The 19375-nt window shown below is 43.8% G+C and overlaps 1 protein-coding gene across 10 annotated transcripts in view; it reads left to right on the plus strand.

Annotated features, from left to right (window-relative positions):
* Window positions 1-13802, plus strand: part of LOC133395517 (aggrecan core protein-like) — a 50658-nt gene extending 36856 nt beyond the window's left edge. For 5 of the 10 annotated variants that reach the window (XM_061664508.1, XM_061664534.1, XM_061664499.1 and 2 more), the window contains 8 exons: window positions 70-1287; window positions 1711-1788; window positions 2474-2587; window positions 5171-5353; window positions 5435-5517; window positions 13007-13151; window positions 13224-13406; window positions 13487-13802. In XM_061664508.1, coding sequence (XP_061520492.1) covers window positions 70-1287; window positions 1711-1788; window positions 2474-2587; window positions 5171-5353; window positions 5435-5517; window positions 13007-13151; window positions 13224-13406; window positions 13487-13566 — 2084 coding nt within the window. In that variant the 3' untranslated portion in view covers window positions 13567-13802. Of the gene's footprint in view, window positions 1-69; window positions 1288-1710; window positions 1789-2473; window positions 2588-5170; window positions 5354-5434; window positions 5518-9644; window positions 9922-13006; window positions 13152-13223; window positions 13407-13486 lie in introns of those variants that run through there. The other 5 variants (XM_061664516.1, XM_061664543.1, XM_061664568.1 and 2 more) reach the window with 5 other exon arrangements.
* Window positions 13803-19375: the final 5573 nt, after the last annotated feature.

A 19375-nucleotide genomic window follows, 5' to 3' on the forward strand; every position in this document is an offset into this window, starting at 1 on the left:
TTTTTTATTTTTTAAACTTGTCCACGTTCCTTTCTTATGCATCTCATCCCTGTTTATATGTCTCTTTAGTGGTTACACCAATTGTCACGCCCATCCCTGTGGAATCTTCAGGCTCTGATTCAGGTTCAACAAATTTTGGATTAGGGTCTTCTCCTGACGTCTCAGGAGACCTGTCTGGGTCTGGTGAACTGGTTATCTCTGGAGACATGTCTGGATCTGGAGTCCAGATGACCTCTGTAGTTCTGTCTGTATCAGGAGAGAGGGGCATTTCCGGAGACCTGTCTGGCTCTGGGCACACACTTATATCTGGGGATGTGTCAGCCTTTGGAAGCATGGCTGGTTCTGGAAACCACGGTACCTCTGGAGACCTGTCTGGCTTTGGGACCTTGTCTGGTTCTGGAGACAAGCTTATCTCCAAAGAATTGTCTCTTTCTGGGGATATGCCTGGCTTGAAAGATCAGTTTATGTCTGGAGACCTGTCCGGGTCTGGAGACACAGTGGGCAGTATTAATGCTAACCTGCCCTATGGCACATCAAGTGTTACCAGTGCTGATTCTTCTGAGTCAGGGATCAGTGGAGAACAATTAATCACTGCTGTTTTGCTTTCTAACAGTGACACCATTCTATCAGGAGAAGATAGCATTTCAGAGGGTTTCCAAAATGCAGAAGAGGCGGGCACAGAAATTCTTATAAATATTAATTCTTCAGAAATAGGTTCAGATACACTGAGTGATAGTAGAGACCTTTCTGGATCTGGGGCTGACCCTAGTTTCAGCTCTGCAGATAGTGTTTTTTCCATGGAATTTTCAGTGGAAAGTGGTCAGTTCTCTGACAAGTCCAGAGAGGCCAATGGTGATCATATGTCAGGAATTAGCGCCTTTGAGCTCCTATCTGGGTCTGGAATGTCTGGAGAAGGTGGCAGTGTAACATTCTCGAATCAGGATGTAATGATAGGAGTTTCTAGAAACCTTACGGTGTCTGAGGAGATTCGACAAGGGACAGTGGAGTTCAGTGGGGAAGAAATCAACAGCAGAGACAGTGGCTTCCACACTGAGAATAGCGATGTAAAAATGTCACTTCCTTCAGAAACTCAGTCTATAGAGATATCACAGGTTACGCCATCGGCATCCACTGAGAGAGCATTAATACAGACTGCCACACGGACTGAAGTTCCAAAGAGCCTATCTCGAGCTCTTGCCTCTAAGCTTGCCCCAGCTCGACTGTCTGCTCTTCCCAATGCTGTTCCACCTCTTAATGGAAGTAATGAGGATGCTGAACACATTCAGGGTATGTTAGCCGATTGCAATTAGACATTTTTTGTTGATGTATTTTCTTAAATGGTCAGCTATTAACACTAGTGCATCAAATGTGTGTGATCTGCTTCTTTTTGCGGTGTGGAATACAAAATATACGTATGAGTATAAATTGAGTTCCCCCTTGAGGGATTATAATAAATTACATACAAAAATGTAATTCAGGCAGTCAATGATAACAGTTAGTTTATTGATATAGATAACATTATGAGCAAATTATGATAACGAATTGAGACAGAATGCAAAGTATTACTTGATGACATACAAAATGTTACTGTCACACAATTCAAGGCCAGATGGCATTGAGAACAGTGATGGTCTCAAGTTGTACTTTATAACATACCGTATATAGCACATGGGTACCATTATGATACAGTAATGTCACCTATCTTTTCAGGTGACCCTGATCTATGTAAACCACATCCCTGCGGTGCTGCCTTGTGCACTATCGAAAAGGGGTTTGCTGTCTGCCATGGTAAGTCCCAAGGTCTATTATCATTTTGTCACTTTCTTTTAATTGACCTGTTTGCACGTCTTTCACTATGGGTATGCTTGTATTCTGTTTTGTGGTGATAATAACAATTTATTTGTCAGATTAAAATGAAAAAAACCTTCTCTTTCTGCTGTTTGTATGTCTTTTTACATTCCCTTTTGTGCATTGTGTCCAGTTAGTTAGATATTGTTGACTGTCAGGGTGTTCATCAAATATACATTGGCTCTGCTCTGACATTACTATCCCATATGTTTTTATCAAAGCTTGATGTCTGCTTTAATTTGCTTTGTGCATGCTTAGAATGGGGCCCCATACTATATGTGCTTATTGACATGACATGGATACTCGCATTCTCCTGAAATTCTTCTGTTGCAACAAACTGATTCATCAGACAAAGACTGCAATTTCTTATAGAGTTTTATAAAATAAAATCAACATTTAGTGTACACATCTTGTACACTACATTGTAACTTTAAAGACACCAAATAATAGGATTGATAAAAAAAAGTCAATATGCAGTAAATATAATATGGATCACAAATTGCAGCAAGTTCACTATCAGTCCTGCCAAAGTAGTATCACCCCATTTGTCATAAAAAATAACCCCCACCCTTGCTCCCAATGCCATACTAAAAACAGTAGTATTGCTCACCTACATCTTTTGCAGCGTTAGATGTTTGCCACTCCAACCCCTGTGCCAATGGAGCCACCTGTGTGGAGAATGCTGACTCTTACAAATGCTTATGCCTGCCAAGCTACGGAGGGGAGCGCTGTGAGATCGGTATGAGTATAGCTTCTGCTAATAGATACTAACAACAGCCTCTCACCAGCCTAGGCCCTACAAACATTAGGCATAAATTCCACCTTCCTTCTATACTCAATGTTGCGCTGTGCAAGCCGTCAAGTGTTGGTGACTTACTTAGAAATGTTCATATTGTAGATATCAGTGATGTTATTGAGCAGGCCTATCACCCAAATGTACCACTGTTATCTGCACCACATTTTACTGCTGAATCAAAGGGTTCAGCAGTTAATTTCACTTTCTTGATTGTTCAGGCATCCATAGGGAGCATTACCTTTGCCATGTTTTCCAGTCCTGGTAATCAAAGATGATATGGACACTATATTTCCTCACATAGTGGTGATGGTTTTCTGTTGGGAATGGAATGTGTAACTACTTAATATTACCAATTTCAATTGTGTGGCCTTGGACGGTTGGTTCCCATTAAAAATGTAGTGAAGAAAAGCCTCTTTTCCACGACATGGTAGTTTTTATTGTCACATTTCAAGTTTCACTTTAAAAAACAGATGCTTAATGACGTACGATTTTTTGTATCTGGGCAACTGGGGGTCCAAGCATGTCATACTGATACAGAATAGGTCATGTAAACATGTATACGTTTTGGATGCACTGTATGCCCAGCTGGTATGTACAACCAAAGCATCCAATTGTTGTAACAATCTTGCTCATACATGTACAAAATGCATGTACAAAAACAATACAGCACTGCGATTGCTTCACCAACAGGCCACAACATAAACACATTTCTATACTGTGGTGCCTTGAGATACAAGTAACTCGGAGGCAGCATGGCCTAGGTGGTAGAGTGGTCGTCTCCCAACCCAAAGGTTGTCACTTCGATCCTCAGCACCTGTGACCATGTCCAACTATCCTTGAGCAAGATACTGAACCTCCAGTTGCTACTGCTGCTGCGTCACCAGTAGGAGACTGAGGAGACAGTCTCAAAGCACTTTGAGTAACTTGTAGAAAAGCGCTATACATGTGAAAGCATGTGAACAAAGACAATTTAACCTTATGCATTTAAAATAACCACATAGCTTAGCCTTTCACTCCGCTAGCTTAATGCTAATGCTAATGAGCATCTATGTTTCGGTGCTAAAACTCTTTAAGGAAAGGACTTAACACAAACAGTAAAGTAACACAAGTACACAGACAATATAACAATACTCACAATCATATATTATTTATCCTCTGCAAGAAACGACTCATATTAGTGCCATACAAATTAGCTGGGAGGAGCTGAGACGTCTCATTGAACAGTATATTTGTCTGTCTGTCTTATACTGCCCCTAGGTGGCCAAGATGGGCACACCAGCAAGAGCAGCACAATGGCCATTCAAATGATGAAGTGTGACAAAAATTAAAACATTTTTCCGGTTACGAGGAATCTCTTACTTTGCTGACAGTTTCGGCTGTCACTCCAGCCTTTATCAGAGCTGTTACTGCTTTCTGGTGTGACGTGTCTTATTAACAGCTGACACTTCCATACATCTGAGGAATAACAGAACGCATTATGAGAAATCACCAAATAAATACAAGAGTTAAATCATACCAAAAACGGAGATAATAACTCTTTCACCCCAAAGACACGATAACACCGGATAAGAAATGTGACATCATATATGAAATCCCTTGCAAATCTTGAAATAAAACTTACTTTGGAGAAACCATATGAACATTCAGCACCTGAAGGAAAAAAAAAAAAAAAAAAAAAAGGAAAACAGCAGGACCATTCACCAGGACGCAAAAACCGACAACAGAGCAAGAAAACAAAAAATCTGCAATAACAGATCACTGCAGGAGAAACAACCACATCATGAACTGGGAAAATGGGATTATCATCACTTCAGAAACCATTAAATACAAACAACAGATAAAGGAATCAATAGAGATATGGAAGCATGGAGACAACACCATCAACAGGATGAGGGAGCATACCTGGGACACAGTGGCGGCAGCGGGGTGGAGACCGGATTTGATCGGGTCGAGAATATTACTTTGAAGTTTTCCCGATCTCATCATCTGTTAATAAGACCAGTAAGCACTTGGTTGGAGTGACAGCTGAAACTGTCAGCAAGGTAAGAAATTCCTCTTAACTGGAGAAAAAAATCGTTTTGTCTTCTGGGAAAGGCTGGAACAGATTAATGGCATTTCCATTCATTTCAATAAGTAAAGATTATTTCAGATATGAGTGCTTTGAATTTTGAGCGTGGTAAAGGAACAAATTAAACTTGTATCTCAAGGCACCACTGAAGATAATCACTATAAAACAAACTGCCACTGAATCCTGCAAAGCATGCAAAACACGATGCCCACATATTCCACGACACGCTACAATATAAACTTCGTATGTAAGACAGAACAACTGCTGTAAATGGGTTGAGAGCAGCATTGAGTACTGTATGATAAGAAGTTGTTTATCACCATGGCTTGCACATTTTATTTCTAACCCATTTCGAGTAGTCCCTCCCATTTCATATTCAGTTGCAAATCCTAAAATGTGAAAACACAGCTGCAATTAAAATGGGATCTTTATTGGGTTATTTTCTAACTTCACATCAGCCTTCCTTGGCTTTGTGACTACAGATGAGCAGCAGTGTGAAGAAGGTTGGATTAAATTTCAGGGGAACTGCTACCTGCACTTCAGTGTTCGAGAGATGTGGCTGGATGCCGAGCAACGCTGCAGGGACCTGAATGCACATCTGGTCAGCATCATAACACCAGAGGAGCAACACTTTGTCAATTGTGAGTGCCTGAAGAATATGTTGAGATACTGTAAACTGTAAAGACGTGAGCCGACTGAGTAACCCTTTTTTCCCCCAATAGCAAATGCGCAAGGTTATCAGTGGATTGGACTAAATGACAAGACAATAGAAAAGGACTTCCGCTGGACAGATGGAATTCCACTGGTGAGTGGCAATACCTGATTATAATTTAGACCCTTATCTCCCTGGCGGAGACGTCGCCGAGACTGCCAAGGCTGATCAGTCTCAGTGACTCTGGTACCCAGGAGACCAAAATATTTGCGCCCTCACCAGGAAGATGTGTGGGAGATGTCTCCAGACAATGTGAAAAACCATTGATCTGGAAGTCACTGATATAGCCCTATATACTGCATATACAATATATAAATATCCATACATACATAAATTTTCCGTACCGCTTATCCTCACTAGGGTCGTGGGAATGCTGGAGCCTATCTCAGCTATCTTTGGGCGAGAGGCGGAGTACACTCTGAACTGGTCGCCAGCCAATCGTAGGGCACATATCTATAAATATCCATCCATTTTCTGAGCCGCTTCTCCTCACTAGGGTCGCGGCCGTGCTGGAGCCTATCCCAACTGTCATCGGGCAGGAGGCGGGGTACACCCTGAACTGGTTGCCAGCCAATCGCAGGGCACATAGAAACAAACAACCATTCGCACTCACAGTCATGCCTATGGGCAATTTAGAGTCTCCAATTCGTGCATGTTTTTGGGATGTGGGAGGAAACCAAAGTGCCCGGAGAAAACCCACGCAGGCACGGGGAGAACATGCAAACTCCACACAGGCGGGATTGAACACAGGTCCTCAGAACTGTGACCCTAGTGACGCTCTAACCAGTCGCCCACCGTGCCGCCCATTTGACATCCATGAAATCCAAACTATTAGGGTGATATTTTCAGACATTAAAGTGGGCATAGCAAATAAATAAATTAATAAAAAATGGCGAGTCAACATTGAGTAGTAACCTAACCTCACTGTTTTCCGCTGTTCGGGTACTAATGGAGAATGCTTGTTAAACACTATTACGTGCCGTTCCAGCTACCTACGAGTTGCAGCTAATGTGGCTAAATGCTCGACATCATATCTAGCCGTATGGAGGCAGAATGAGTCAAAGGGGGAATTATTGTTGCCCGCCATTTTGCAATGCAGCTCCACTGGGTACGGAAAGTATTCAGACCCCCTTAAATTTTTCACTCTTTTTTATATTGCAGCCATTTGCTAAAATCATTTACGTTCATTTGTTTCCTCCACAGCACTCCATATTGACATTAAAAAAAACGGAATTGTTGAAATTTTTGCAGCTTTATTAAAAAAGAAGAACTGAAATATCACACAGCCATAAGTATTCAGCCCTTTTGCTCAGTATTTAGTAAAAGCACCCTTTTGAGCTAATACAGCCATGCGTGTTTTTGGGAATAATGTTTTTCACACCTGGATTTGGGGATCGTCTGCCATTCCCCTTTGCAGATCCTCTCCAGTTCTGTCAGATTGGATGGTGAACGTTGATGGGCAGCCATTTTCAGGTCTTTCCAGAGATGCTCAATTGTATTAAGTCAGGGCTCTGGCTGGGCCATTCAAGAACACTCACGGAGTTGTTCTGAAGCCACTCCTTCGGTATTTTAGCTGTGTGCTTAGGATCATGGTCTTGTTTGAAGGCGAACTTGCGGCCCAGTCTGAGGTTCTGAGCACTCCGGAGAAGGTTTTTGACCAGGATGTCCCTGTACTTGGCCGCATTCATGTTTCCTTCGATTGCAACAAGTCGTCCTGTCCCAGCAGCTGAAAACACCCCCACGGCATGATGCTGCCACCACCATGCTTCACTGTTGGGACTATATTGGACAGCTGATGAGCAGTGCCTGGTTTTCTCCACACATGCCACTTAGAATTAAGGGCAAGAATTTCTATCTTGGTCTCATCAGACCAGAGAATCTTATTTCTCACCATCTTGGAGTCCTTCAGGTGTTTTTTAGCAAACTCCATGCGGGCTTTCATGTGTCTTGCACTGAGGAGAGGCTTCCGTCGGGCCACTCTGCCATAAAGCCCTGACTGGTGGAGGGCTGCAGTGATGGATGACTTTCTAGAACTTTCTCCCATCTCCTGACTGCATCTCTGGAGCTCAGCCACAGCCTCTATGGGTTCTTCTTTACCTCTCTCACCAAGGCTCTTCTCCCCCGATTGCTCAGTTTGGCTGCATGGCCAGCTCTAGGAAGGGTTGTCATCGTCCCAAACGTCTTCCATTTAAGGATTCTGGAGTCCACTGTGCTCTTAGTAACGTAAAGTGCAGCAGATTTTTTTTTGCAACTTTGGCCAGAACTGTGCCTTACCACAATTCTGTTTCTGAGCTCTCAGGTAGTTCCTGTGACCTCATGATTCTCATTTGCTCTGACATGCACTGTGAGCTTTAAGGTCTTATATACACAGGTGTGTGGCTTTCCTAATCAAGTTCATTCAGTATAATTAAACACAGCTGGACTCCAATGAAGGTGTAGAACCATCTTAAGGATGATCAGAAGAAATGGACAGCACCGAGTTAAATATATGAGTGTCACAGCAAAGGATCTGAATACTTATGGCTGTGTGATATTTCAGTTTTTCTTTTTAATAAATCAGCAAACATTTCAACAATTCTGTTTTTTTCTGTCAATATGGGGTGCTGTGTGTACATTAATGAGGAAAAAAATAACTTAAATGATTTTAACAAATGTCTGCAATATAACAAGGAGTGAAAAATTTAAGGAGGTCTGAAAACTTTCCATACCCATTGTATCTACAAGCTACAGCTAACATGTCTAAAGATGATGCTGAGCCATGGAGGAGAAAATTTGCTTCGTGTCCGGTGTCAACACAGCATAAGTCACTAATCATTGCCTCCATAGCAGCATATAAGCTACAATTCTGACAAGTATGGTGGACAAGTGGACGAGGAGTAATTAAAAGGAGAAAGACAATGAAGCCATGCTAATTGCTAGGGTATCATGACATGTAGTTGCCAGACAACAAAATAAGTCATTGGCTGATAAAGTAAACTTTTGACACTGTAGGTCTGGCTGGAACCGCATTCTAGCGTCGAGTAACCAAATTTGAAGAGTGAAATAGCAGGCAATTTCTTAAGTGTCTTGAGAGAAAATACCGTAATACCGTATCTTCATGACCATAAGGCGCATTTAAAATTCTTAAATTTTCTCCAAAATGGACGAGGCGCCTTATAATGCGGCGCGTCTTATGTGTGCACCGAGTTCCAAAATCTGTAAATGTTGTTGTGTGACTTTGATGAGCGCTCCGCTTGACTGACTGGGAGCATTTCCTGCTGACACGCTGCTGATATAGAGGAAAGGCGGACGTGACTGATGTGGACATTAGAGGGGTAAGGGTGCACGTGACAGAGGACGCTAAAGGAAAGCCCCGAGTAGGGATATCGCGCCGGTATGTGCATTGTGCAAAACAACATCGGTTTGGCGAAGGACCCACGAAAATGGCACCTACGAAGAGACACACTTATGGATTGTGGATGCCTGGGCTAAGGTATCTGCTTTTACTGTTGTCCGAGCATTTGCGAAAGCCGGCATCATTGCTGAACAGCCCCCCGGCAACGAGACTGACTCCGACAATGACAAGAGGGAACCCGGGATGTTTGATGGAGAACTTGCCCAGCTGTTCATTTCAGATACAGAAGATGATGACTTTGATGGATTTGTGGATGAGGATTGATAAAAAAAAAAAATGTGAGTACATTGTTAAATACTTCAATAAAGTACAACCGAACTCATTGTTTACATTGTTAAGTACTTCAATAAAGTACAACCGAACACAGTTTTGGTCCCGCTGCCTTTTTAAAAACATACGATAGCATGCATACTAGCGTATGTTTTACCATGCCTGCGCCCAATAATATGGTGCGCCTTATGTATGTGTCAAATACAGAAATAGATCCCGTAACTGAGACTGCGCCTTTTAATATGGTGCACCTTATGGTCGTGAAACTACGGTACACTATAACACCAGACAGCCACACAGGAAATTAATTAGTACATCATCGCTAGTCCGCTACGTCACTTGAGAAAATGTACATTAATATGATATTTACAATATAACCTTAGTTAGTCCCACAATGGCGACATTTGCATAGTTTCAGCAACAATTGTGGATAGAGGAAAAACAAAAGTAGCATACAAATGTGTCCACCATTGCAAGGTTGATGCAATTAATCTATTAAAATAACAAATTGTCATGTGTGTGTGTGTGTGTGTGTGTGTGTGTGCGTGTGTTCCAGGTTTTGTCTTCCTCTCTCTCGTTTCTCACACACCTGCTCCTGTGAGCATCTTCACCACCTGTGCCTCGTTCATACCTAATTACCGATTGTATTTAACCTCGTGTCTCATTCCCACTCGTTGCCAGTTCGTTGTACCTTGTCGTCACGTTCCAGCATTCCTTGTCACAGACTCACAGTAAGACTTTGACCCTGTTCCGATTATCGACCTTGCCTCTTTGCCTCATGTTCTTGGATACTGTTTCCCTTCTTGGATTGCCTGCCCGTGTACCGACCTATGTCCGTCTATTAAACCTCTCTTTTTGGAAACTGTCCATTTGTTTTGGAGTCTTGCATTTTTGGGTCCTAGCCTCTGTTCCGTTCATGACACAAATATTCAAGCCATATTTTTTTAAACATTACAATTATAGACTAATGATGATGTTGTGCAATTGAACAGTATGCAGAATTATTTATATCCTATTACATAATATATTGCAATAACTGTCCCTAAGTAATGTTCTTTCAATAATTATAGAAATATGGAAATTTATGCAAATTGTTCTGGAAGTGAATTTCTTTAGGTTGGCAGCTCTTCAGTCATAGTCATAAATGCAATTTTACTAATAATTGCCATTGTAATTTCATTCTGTGTTTTTGCTTTCGGCCTAGGTTTCCTCCGTCCATCCATCCATTTTCCGTACCACTTATCCTCACTAGGGTCACGGGCATGCTGGAGCCTATCCCAGCGGACTCTGGCGAGACCCTGAACTGGTCACCAGCCAATCGCAGGGCACATATAAACAAACAACCATTCGCACTCACATTCAAACCTACCGGCAATTTAGTCTTCAATTAACCTACTATTCATGTTTTTGGAATGTGGGAGGAAACCAGAGAACACAGAGAAAACCCACGCAGGCACGGGGAGAACATACAAACGCCACACAGGCAAACCGGGTTCTCAGAACTGTGAGGCAGAAGCGCTAACCAGTCGACCACCTTGCCGCCCCTCGGGTTCCTCATTTTCATTTTTGTGCATCACTAATAACTACAGTGTACCAGAGGTATCTTTGACATTTCTTAGTGTCAAACCACTCCACAAAGACTTTACCAATTTAAAACCCAGTTCATGACAGCATTAATCAGCCATTCATGTGCCTAAAGTATTCCTACAGTCAATAATTGTACAATTATCCAATTTTAATGGAAGGTAAGATTTATATGAATTACGATAGTGAATTTGGGATTTCCGTAAACGGGATTCGGCATGAAACAACCAAAATGTTTACTTGGGGTTAACAGTGGTATCAATGATTGCTGTGTTCTTTTTTATGTTTATCGTGTGTCACTGTTCTGATTAAAGCTGCTATACAATTTTATGTCACAATTTCATTTGAATGTTAAGTACAAACTTGAAAAAGGGAAGGCCCACAATCAATTACCATTTGCTAAAATGTATAGCCCCATGGGAGCAGCAGCTTTTGACAGGCTCATGGAACCAAACATCAAATACCAGTCGTCAATGGCTTATTTTATCATGCACAACAATCCCTCCAAGTTTGAAAACAACAACAACAAAAAAAAAAGGTAGCAACAGACTAAACTAGCACTTTACATGCAGTGCTATCGATCATGTGGATTATAATAAAGATCAATATACTGTAGTTACATAGTTGGCAAACGTAAAATGTTCGCAGAATAATTTGGACTATAAAATACAAACCCCAATGTCAATGAAGTTGGGAATGATTTGCAAATCCTTTTCACCTTATATTTAATTGAATACACTACAAAGACAAGATATTTCATGTTCAACTTAATTGTTTTTGTCCCCCCCAAGTAGTCACTCATTTTGAATTTGATCCCTGCAACACATTCCAAAAAAGGGCATGTTTACCACAGTGTTACATCACCTTTCCTTTTAACAATACTTAGTAAGCGTTTGGGAACTGAGGACACTAATTGTTGAAGCTTTGTACGTGGAATTCTTTCCCATTCTTGCTTGCTGTAAAACGTCAGTTGCTCAACAGTCTGGGGTCTCTGTTGTCTTATTTTACACTTCATAATGTGCCACACATTTTCAACGGGAGACAGGTCTGGACTGCTCGCAGGCTTGCACTCTTACTACGAAGCCATGCTGTTGTAATACATGCAGAATGTGGCTTGGGATTGTCTTGCTGAAATAAGTAGGGATGTCCCTGGAAGACGTTGCTTGGGTGGCAGCATATGTTGCTCCAAAACCTGTATGTTTCACAGATGCTGGCTTTTGAACTTTGCGCTGATAGCAGTCTGGATGGTCCTTTTCCTCTTTGCCCCATAGGATACGTTGTATCCTATGGGGCCACCTCAGATGAGCTCCGGCCCAGAGAAGCCAGCGGCCTTTCTGGGTGTTGTTGATATATAGCTTTTGCTATGCATGGTAGAGTTTAAATTAGCATTTGTAGATGTAGCAACCAAATGTGTTTACTGTCAATGGTTTTCTGAAGTGTTCCTGAGCCCACGTAGCAATATCCTTTACACAATGTTGCCAGTTTTTATATACAGTGCTGCCTGAGTTATCAAAGGTCACTAGCACTCAATGTTGGTTTTCGGCCTTGCTGCACACATGCAGATATCGCTCTAGATTCTTTGAATCCTTTATGTATATATGGGGCTTTCGCTTTCCATGGTAGAGTTTTACTTTGCATTTGTAGCTGTAGCGACATACTATGTTAACTGACAATGGTTTTCTGAAGTGCTCCTGAGCCCACATATATATATATCCTTAATATAATATATCCTTAATATAATATCCTTTGCACAATTATGCCGGTTTTTAATGCAGTGCTGCCTGAGGGATCGAACGTCACGCAGTTGTTCCCACAGTGGTGAACCTCGCCCCATCCTTGCTTGTGAACAATTGACCCTTTTCTGGGATGCTCCTTTTATATCCAAACATGAGACTTACCTGTTTCCAATTAAGCTGTTCACCTGTGAAATATTCCAAATAGGTGTTTTTCGAGCATCCCTCAACTTAACCCGTCTTTTGTTTCCCCTGTCCTAGCTTTTTTTGGAATGTGCTGCTGGGATAAAATTAAAAATGAGAGAACATTTGCACACAAAAAAAACTAAAAAAAACGTGTTCATCAGTTTGAACATTAAATATCTTGTCTTTGTAGCGTATTCAATTGATATAGGGTAAAAAGGATTTGCAAATCATTGTATTCTGTTTTAGTTTACATTTTACACAACATTCCAACTTCATTGGAATTGGGGTTTGGACCTTGAATATCTGTCTTATCTGTTCCCTGTACTGCCTTGTACTGTACTTTGTCATACCAAATATGACCTATTTTACTTTATTTATACTATTATTGTATAACTACATATGTTTTGGCCTACAGCAATATGAAAACTGGAAGTCAAATCAGCCAGATAATTACGTTAACTCAGGAGAAGACTGCGTGGTGATGATCTGGCATGACAAGGGCCAGTGGAATGATGTGCCTTGCAACTACCATCTACCATTTACCTGCAAAAAAGGCCCAAGTATGTCAGCCTAGGCCTTACATCTTTGTCCATGTCCATTACCTCCTGGTATATCGTTATTATTTTTTTCAGTGGCTTGTGGTGCCCCTCCAGAGGTGGAGAATGCTCATATGTTTGGTAACAGGAGGGAGGAATACCCCATCAACTCAATCATCCGGTACCAGTGTAACCCAGGGTTTAAACAGCGCCACGCACCAGTGGTTCGCTGTAAAGCAGATGGGCAGTGGGAGAAACCCCAGATGGAGTGTACTGATGGTGAGTGAAATTTGATCAATCAATCGATGTGAAATCATTTTACCTGTTAGTGTTAATAAAAAGCTTATTCTTGTCTCCAGTGAAAGCAAGACAAAGAATACACAAGAGGGGCAACAACATTCCAGTTGAATCAACCACCACAGGGAACTTTCATTTGTAAAGAAAAGCAGACAAACATTTAAAAGAGTATTTACAGCACTCAAAAAACTTTTTTAATATATTTTGATTATGTATGTTATATTTTATTGACTTCTGTTTTCATTAATTGCAATATATTTCTGGTGAAATCCTCACTGAGATTTTTGTTAATGAGTAAGATTTAAAGATGTTTTTGTACCACAGATCCATCCTTTCGCAAATAGTCATCCCTTACCAAAGGCAGTTATGTAAGTCTTGATTGAGAGATTTGAATAAACTGTGATTAAAAGTGGTTACAGTTGTTAGGCACTGTAATTCAAAGTACAATCTCTGCAATTTCTGTTCTACAAAATTGGAAGAAAGTGCTTTCTGTTAATGCATTAGATAATTTGCTTTAAGCCTGTAATGCTTTCTTACTTTGCAGCATTAGGAACAACTTACTTAAATGTAAAATCTATACATTCCAAAAATTTTACAATTATTTTACAGCGCTTGTAAAGATATCACACACACACATACATGCATGCATACACGCACACACATACACACACACACATACACACACACACACACACTGTCTGCAACTGTATTGTCATTTTCATACTCTGACCAAACAATATTAATAACCGTATCAACAATGTTGTATTTTCTTTAAAGTGCAATAAGTGGAGGAAAATGACAAATCAACTTATAATGCAATCTTTTTACAAATTGTATATGCATTATATCGTGTATTTATGTTGTCCATAATCACAGTGACTTTATTTTGTTTGACATAAATAGCGCAATACTGGGAAATATTTAAAATAACTTAAACTAAAGAAAGAAACCCACCATCATTTATACACCATTCAAGGCCGTAATCACACATTTTATTTATGTCTTTCACAGTGACTGTCTGCTCAGACACGAGAGTTTTAAAAAGTTGTATGTGTCACGGAGCGTAGTAGGAGGGAGTACATTTAGAATGGTTTATTGTTGGTTGGCTCAGGGTAATACCAAAGCGAGGTGGAAGACCGTTGGGACGAGGAGCGAGCAGGAAGCGGGAACGTAAGCAGATGGGGTAGCTTTGTGGCATGGCTGGAGTGGTCAGCAAAACGGGGAAGGCACGGAAGGAACACTGGAGACGGGGAAGAACACAATCGGGTGAGTACAGATGCAGGTCGTAGGATAATTACTATCGTATCACAAAACCTGGGAGTACGAGAGACGACCGGTTGTCAGGTTGGTGGCAGGTTGTCGAGACAAGGAACGTGCGGTCGGCGGTGGCGTGAGCAGGTGGATGGCTTGGCGGCGTGGCGGAGGAGGTCAGCACAGCGGGGAACACGGAAGGAACATGTAGGAGAACGCTAATACCCTGGCGAGGATTTCCGGGATCTGGCAGGCTTTAATGCAGGTAGTAATGAAGGCTGATTGGTGACAAGTGCATGGTCGAGGAGGTGCTGAGTCCTGCAAAGAGAGATGGGAAGGGAGAGAGAGAGGGCGAGAGGGGTGCAGAGCGCCACCTGAGCTCCAACAAAGGTATTGCAGGCCACAGCTCATGACAGTACCCCCTCTCAAAGGACGCCTCCTGGCGTCCTGCCCGGCTTCCCCGGGTGAGCCGTGTAAAAGTCCGAAAGAAGGGAGTCGTCAAGGATAAGCTTTCGGGAAGTTCAGGAGCGCTCTTCCGGACCATACCCCTCCCAGTCAACCAGGTACTGGTAAACCCTCCCCCTGGGCCTCACATCTCAGATGCGCGAAACCGTGAAGGCTGGATGGTTGTCGATAATGCGGGATGCGGTGGGGGCACGGCTGGAGGGCTAAGAGCACAGGTGGAGACAGGCTTGAGTAGTGACACATGGAAAGTTGATTGAATCTTCAGAGATTGCGGAAGTTTAAGCTGTACTGACGTGGGATTGATGATTTTAGTGATGGAGAACGGACCAATAAAGCGCAAAGTGAGTTTGCAGGATTCAGTCTGGAGTGGGAGGTCACGGGAGGAAAGCCAAACGGTCTGACCCACCTTGTACTCAGGCGTAGGGGACCGATGAAGGTCCGCGAGCCGTTTATTCTTCTCCGCGGACCGGACCAAGGCTGCTTTGATGTCCTTCCACACGGACTGGACCCTTTTCAGGCAATCCCATCCCGCGGGAACTGCCACTGCATGCTCCTCTTCCTTAAATAACAGAGGTTGGAAACCGTAGCAGGCCATGAATGGAGATATACCGGTGGCGGAGCTGGTGAGGGAGTTGTGGGCGTACTCAATCCATGGGAGGAATGAGCTCCGGGAGGTGGAGTTGCGTGTGGCAACGCAGCGAAGAGCTGATTCCAGAGACTGATTCGCCCGCTCTGTCTGGCCGTTGGTCTGTGGGTGGTACCCGGAAGACAAGCTGGGTGCTGCGTCCACCGCTTTACAGAACTCCATACAAACAAGGGAAGAGAACTGAGGACCGCGGTCCGAGACTGTGTGGATGGGGATACATGGCGTTTGAAAACATGATAAACAAGGAGGTTAGCAGTTTCAAAGGCAGAGGGAAGCTTGGGAAGGTCAATGTAATGGACATACTTAGAAAATCGATCGATAATAGTGAAAATTATAGTGTTACCTTCAGAAGGGGGTAGGCCGGCAACGAAGTCCAAAGCGATGTGGCACCAAGGGTGGCTTGGGACGGGTAAGGGGCGCAGCAGACCAGCTGGGGGCAGGTGTGAAGCCTTCCCTCGGGCACAGACAGAGCAGGCTTGGACAAATTCCCGGGTGTCTTTGACCAGGCTGGGACACCAGAAATGTTGCTGGATGAAATGGATGGTGCAGGTGATGACAGGTGAGCTTGGAGTTGTGGCCCCACTGTGAAGGACCTCAGAGCGTGTGGAATCAGGTACGAATAGTCAGTTCGGATGTCCGGTCTTGTGATCAGGGTGAGTCTCTTGAACGTGTTTGACAATCTGTTCAATTTTCCAGGTAGCTGCCCCAACGGAGCAGGAAGAAGGGAGGAAAGGTTAATGTTATGCAGGGCTGGAGAGGGGTGAGTATATGCGAGACTGGGTGTCAGGTTTGCCATTGCGGGATCAAGGTCGGAAGAGAGGCTGAAATTAAATCGGCTCAAGAAAAGGGCCCAGCGAGCTTGTTGGGGGTGAAGGGGTTTGGCGGAACGGAGGTAAGCAACGTTCTTGTGAGTCCAGATGACAAACAGTACTTTAGTCCCCTCCAGCCAGTGCCTCCATTCCTCCAATGCCCAGATGATGGCTAGCAGCTCTCGGTTGCCAACGTCGTAGTTCCATTCCGCAGGGGATAAACGACGGGAAAAGAAGGCACAAGGATGAAGTTTTTGGGAAGAGGGGTCCCACTTCGAGAGAACAGCCCGTCCCAGTGTCTGTGGCATCCACCTCTACCACGAACTGGAGGGAGGCGTCTGGGTGATGTAGGATGGGAGCATTGGTGAAAAGGGTTTTCAGCTGGTCGAAGGCTTGGGATGCGGCTGGGGTGCATTGGAACGGAGAGCTGGTGGAGGTAAGACTGGTGAGAGGAATTCCGACTCTACTATAATTGCGGATGAAGCGGCGGTAGAAATTGGCGATTCCGAGGAAACATTGTAGTTCTTTGTGGGTGGTGGGAGTGTGCCAGTTAACGACTGCTTGGATTTTGGCAGGGTCTGGTTGCAATTGTCCTTTGGCAATGATCTAGCCTAGGAAGTGTATGGAGGAGAGGTGGAATTCACATTTTTCGGGTTTAACATACAGGCGGTTTTCAAGGATGCGCTGGAGGACTTGGCGTACATGACTGTGGTGTTCTTCCGGGGAGCGGGAGAAAATGAGCATGTAGTCCAAGTAAACAAAAACAAACTGGTTTAACATATCGCAGAGGACGTCATTGATGAAGGAATTGAAGACTGCGGGGTCGATGGTTAATCCAAATAGCATTACCAAGTATTCAAAGTGTCTGAGAGGGGTATTGAAAGCAATTTTCCATTCATCCCCCTCTCGGATACGGATGAGGTGCTAGGCATTTCGTAGGTCCAATTCGGTGAATATCTGTGCATCACAGAGGGGTTCAAAAGAGGGGTCGATGAGGGGTGGTGGTGATTTATTCTTCACAGTGATGTCATTGAGTCCACGGTAGTCTATGCAGGGGTGGAGAGTGGTCTCTTTATTCTCGACAAAGAAGAAGCCGGCCCCTACTGGAGACAAGGAAGGCCGAATTAGTCCAGAAGCCAGAGAGTCACGGATGTAGTCCTCCATTGCTTTTTTTCTCAGAGCGGGAAAGGTTGAAGAGGTGGCTGGAGGGATGAGCGGACCCCGGTAGAAGATTAATTGTGCAGTCGTAAGGGCGGTGGGGAGGGATGACAGAAATGGCCACGTCTTTGGTGAAAACAGGAGAGAAATCATAATATTCCTCAGGTACCCGGGAAAGGTCAACAGGTGTGGCAGATGGTGGTGGTTTACAGGAGGGTGGTACGGCAGAGAGCATGCAGTGTGAATGGCAGTGAGGGCTCCATCCAGTGCGTCCAGTCTATGGCGGGGTTATGTTTTTTGAACCAGGGAATTCCGAGGACTAGCGGGGTCTCAGGAGAAGGGATGACAAAAAGAGGGATGTCCTCACGATGATTTCCGGAAATAAGCAGGGTGAATGGTACTGTTTGGTGGGTAACAGGAGATATGACTCGCACATCCAAGGCTGTAACTTTCTTCGGAGACGGAAGTGGTTGGAGAGAGATTTGGAACTGAGGTGCCAGTCCTTGATGAATGAAAATGTCATCAGCACCAGAATCAATGAAGGCAACTATTGGTGTATTGTGAGCGAGACCAAGAATGCAAGCAGAAATGGTCATGTGGGAAGAAGAGCTTGAGGAAATAGTGGTTTGGCTCACCACGGCGCTCTTGGGTCGTGGTGAGCCTGGTCTTTTGGGTGTAAGGGGCATGTGGCAATGAAGTGACCGGATTTACCGCAATAAATACACAGTCGCTGGGTGACACGACGCTGATGTTCCTGGGGATCTAGTCATGTGTTACCTAGTTGTATGGGCTCATCTGGAGCAGTGGGGGGTGACGAAAGGGCAGTTGGAGGTGCAAAAGGCGGGGAGGTACTGATGGTGCAGTGGCCACGGTGGAAGTAATTTTGTGCGTGCTAAACCCCTCTCTCGCACTCTCTCCCGTAGCCAGTTATCAAGGTGGATGGAAAGTGAAATGAGATCTTCGAGAGAGGAGGGATCATCTCGAGCAGCGAGCTCGCCCTTCAGCTGCTCAGACAGACTATTCAAAAAGATTCCCCTAAGCGCGACGTCATCCCACCCGCATTCACCCACAAGTATTCTGAATTCAACCGAATAAGAAGCTACAGAACTGGCGCCCTGAATGAGCATAAGGAGGCGGCGAGTGGCTTCCCGGCCCTGAACGGGGTGATCAAAAACCTTCTTGAGTTCAGCGAAAAAAGAATCAAATGACTGGAGTACCGGGGAGCGGTTGTGCCATAACGCGGTTGCCCATTCAGCTGCTTTGCCGCAGAAAAGGTTTGTGACAAACGCGACCTTGGATTGTTCAGTGGGATAGCTTAACGGTTGTAGGTTTAAGACTAGGGAGAAATTTAGGAGGAATTGGCTGCAAGCACCTAAGTCCCCCGAGTAAGGCTTGGGCGGAGGGACGTGAGGTTCATTGTACGGGGCGCAGGGTGGCCGCAGTCTGTGGGATTGAAAGGATTACTTACGGGAGGATTTATTGTGTGAGCAAATGTAAGGACGCCATGATCTCTTGCAAAGGTTTATTGAAGTGGATATCCAAAATAGCTCCTCGACCGTGCGGGAACCTACGCGAGGATTCTGTTCGTGGACTTCAGCTCTGCATTCAACACCATCATCCAC

This window comes from Phycodurus eques, chromosome 2 (assembly GCF_024500275.1).
Source record: "Phycodurus eques isolate BA_2022a chromosome 2, UOR_Pequ_1.1, whole genome shotgun sequence".
Lineage (NCBI taxonomy): Eukaryota > Metazoa > Chordata > Actinopteri > Syngnathiformes > Syngnathidae > Phycodurus > Phycodurus eques.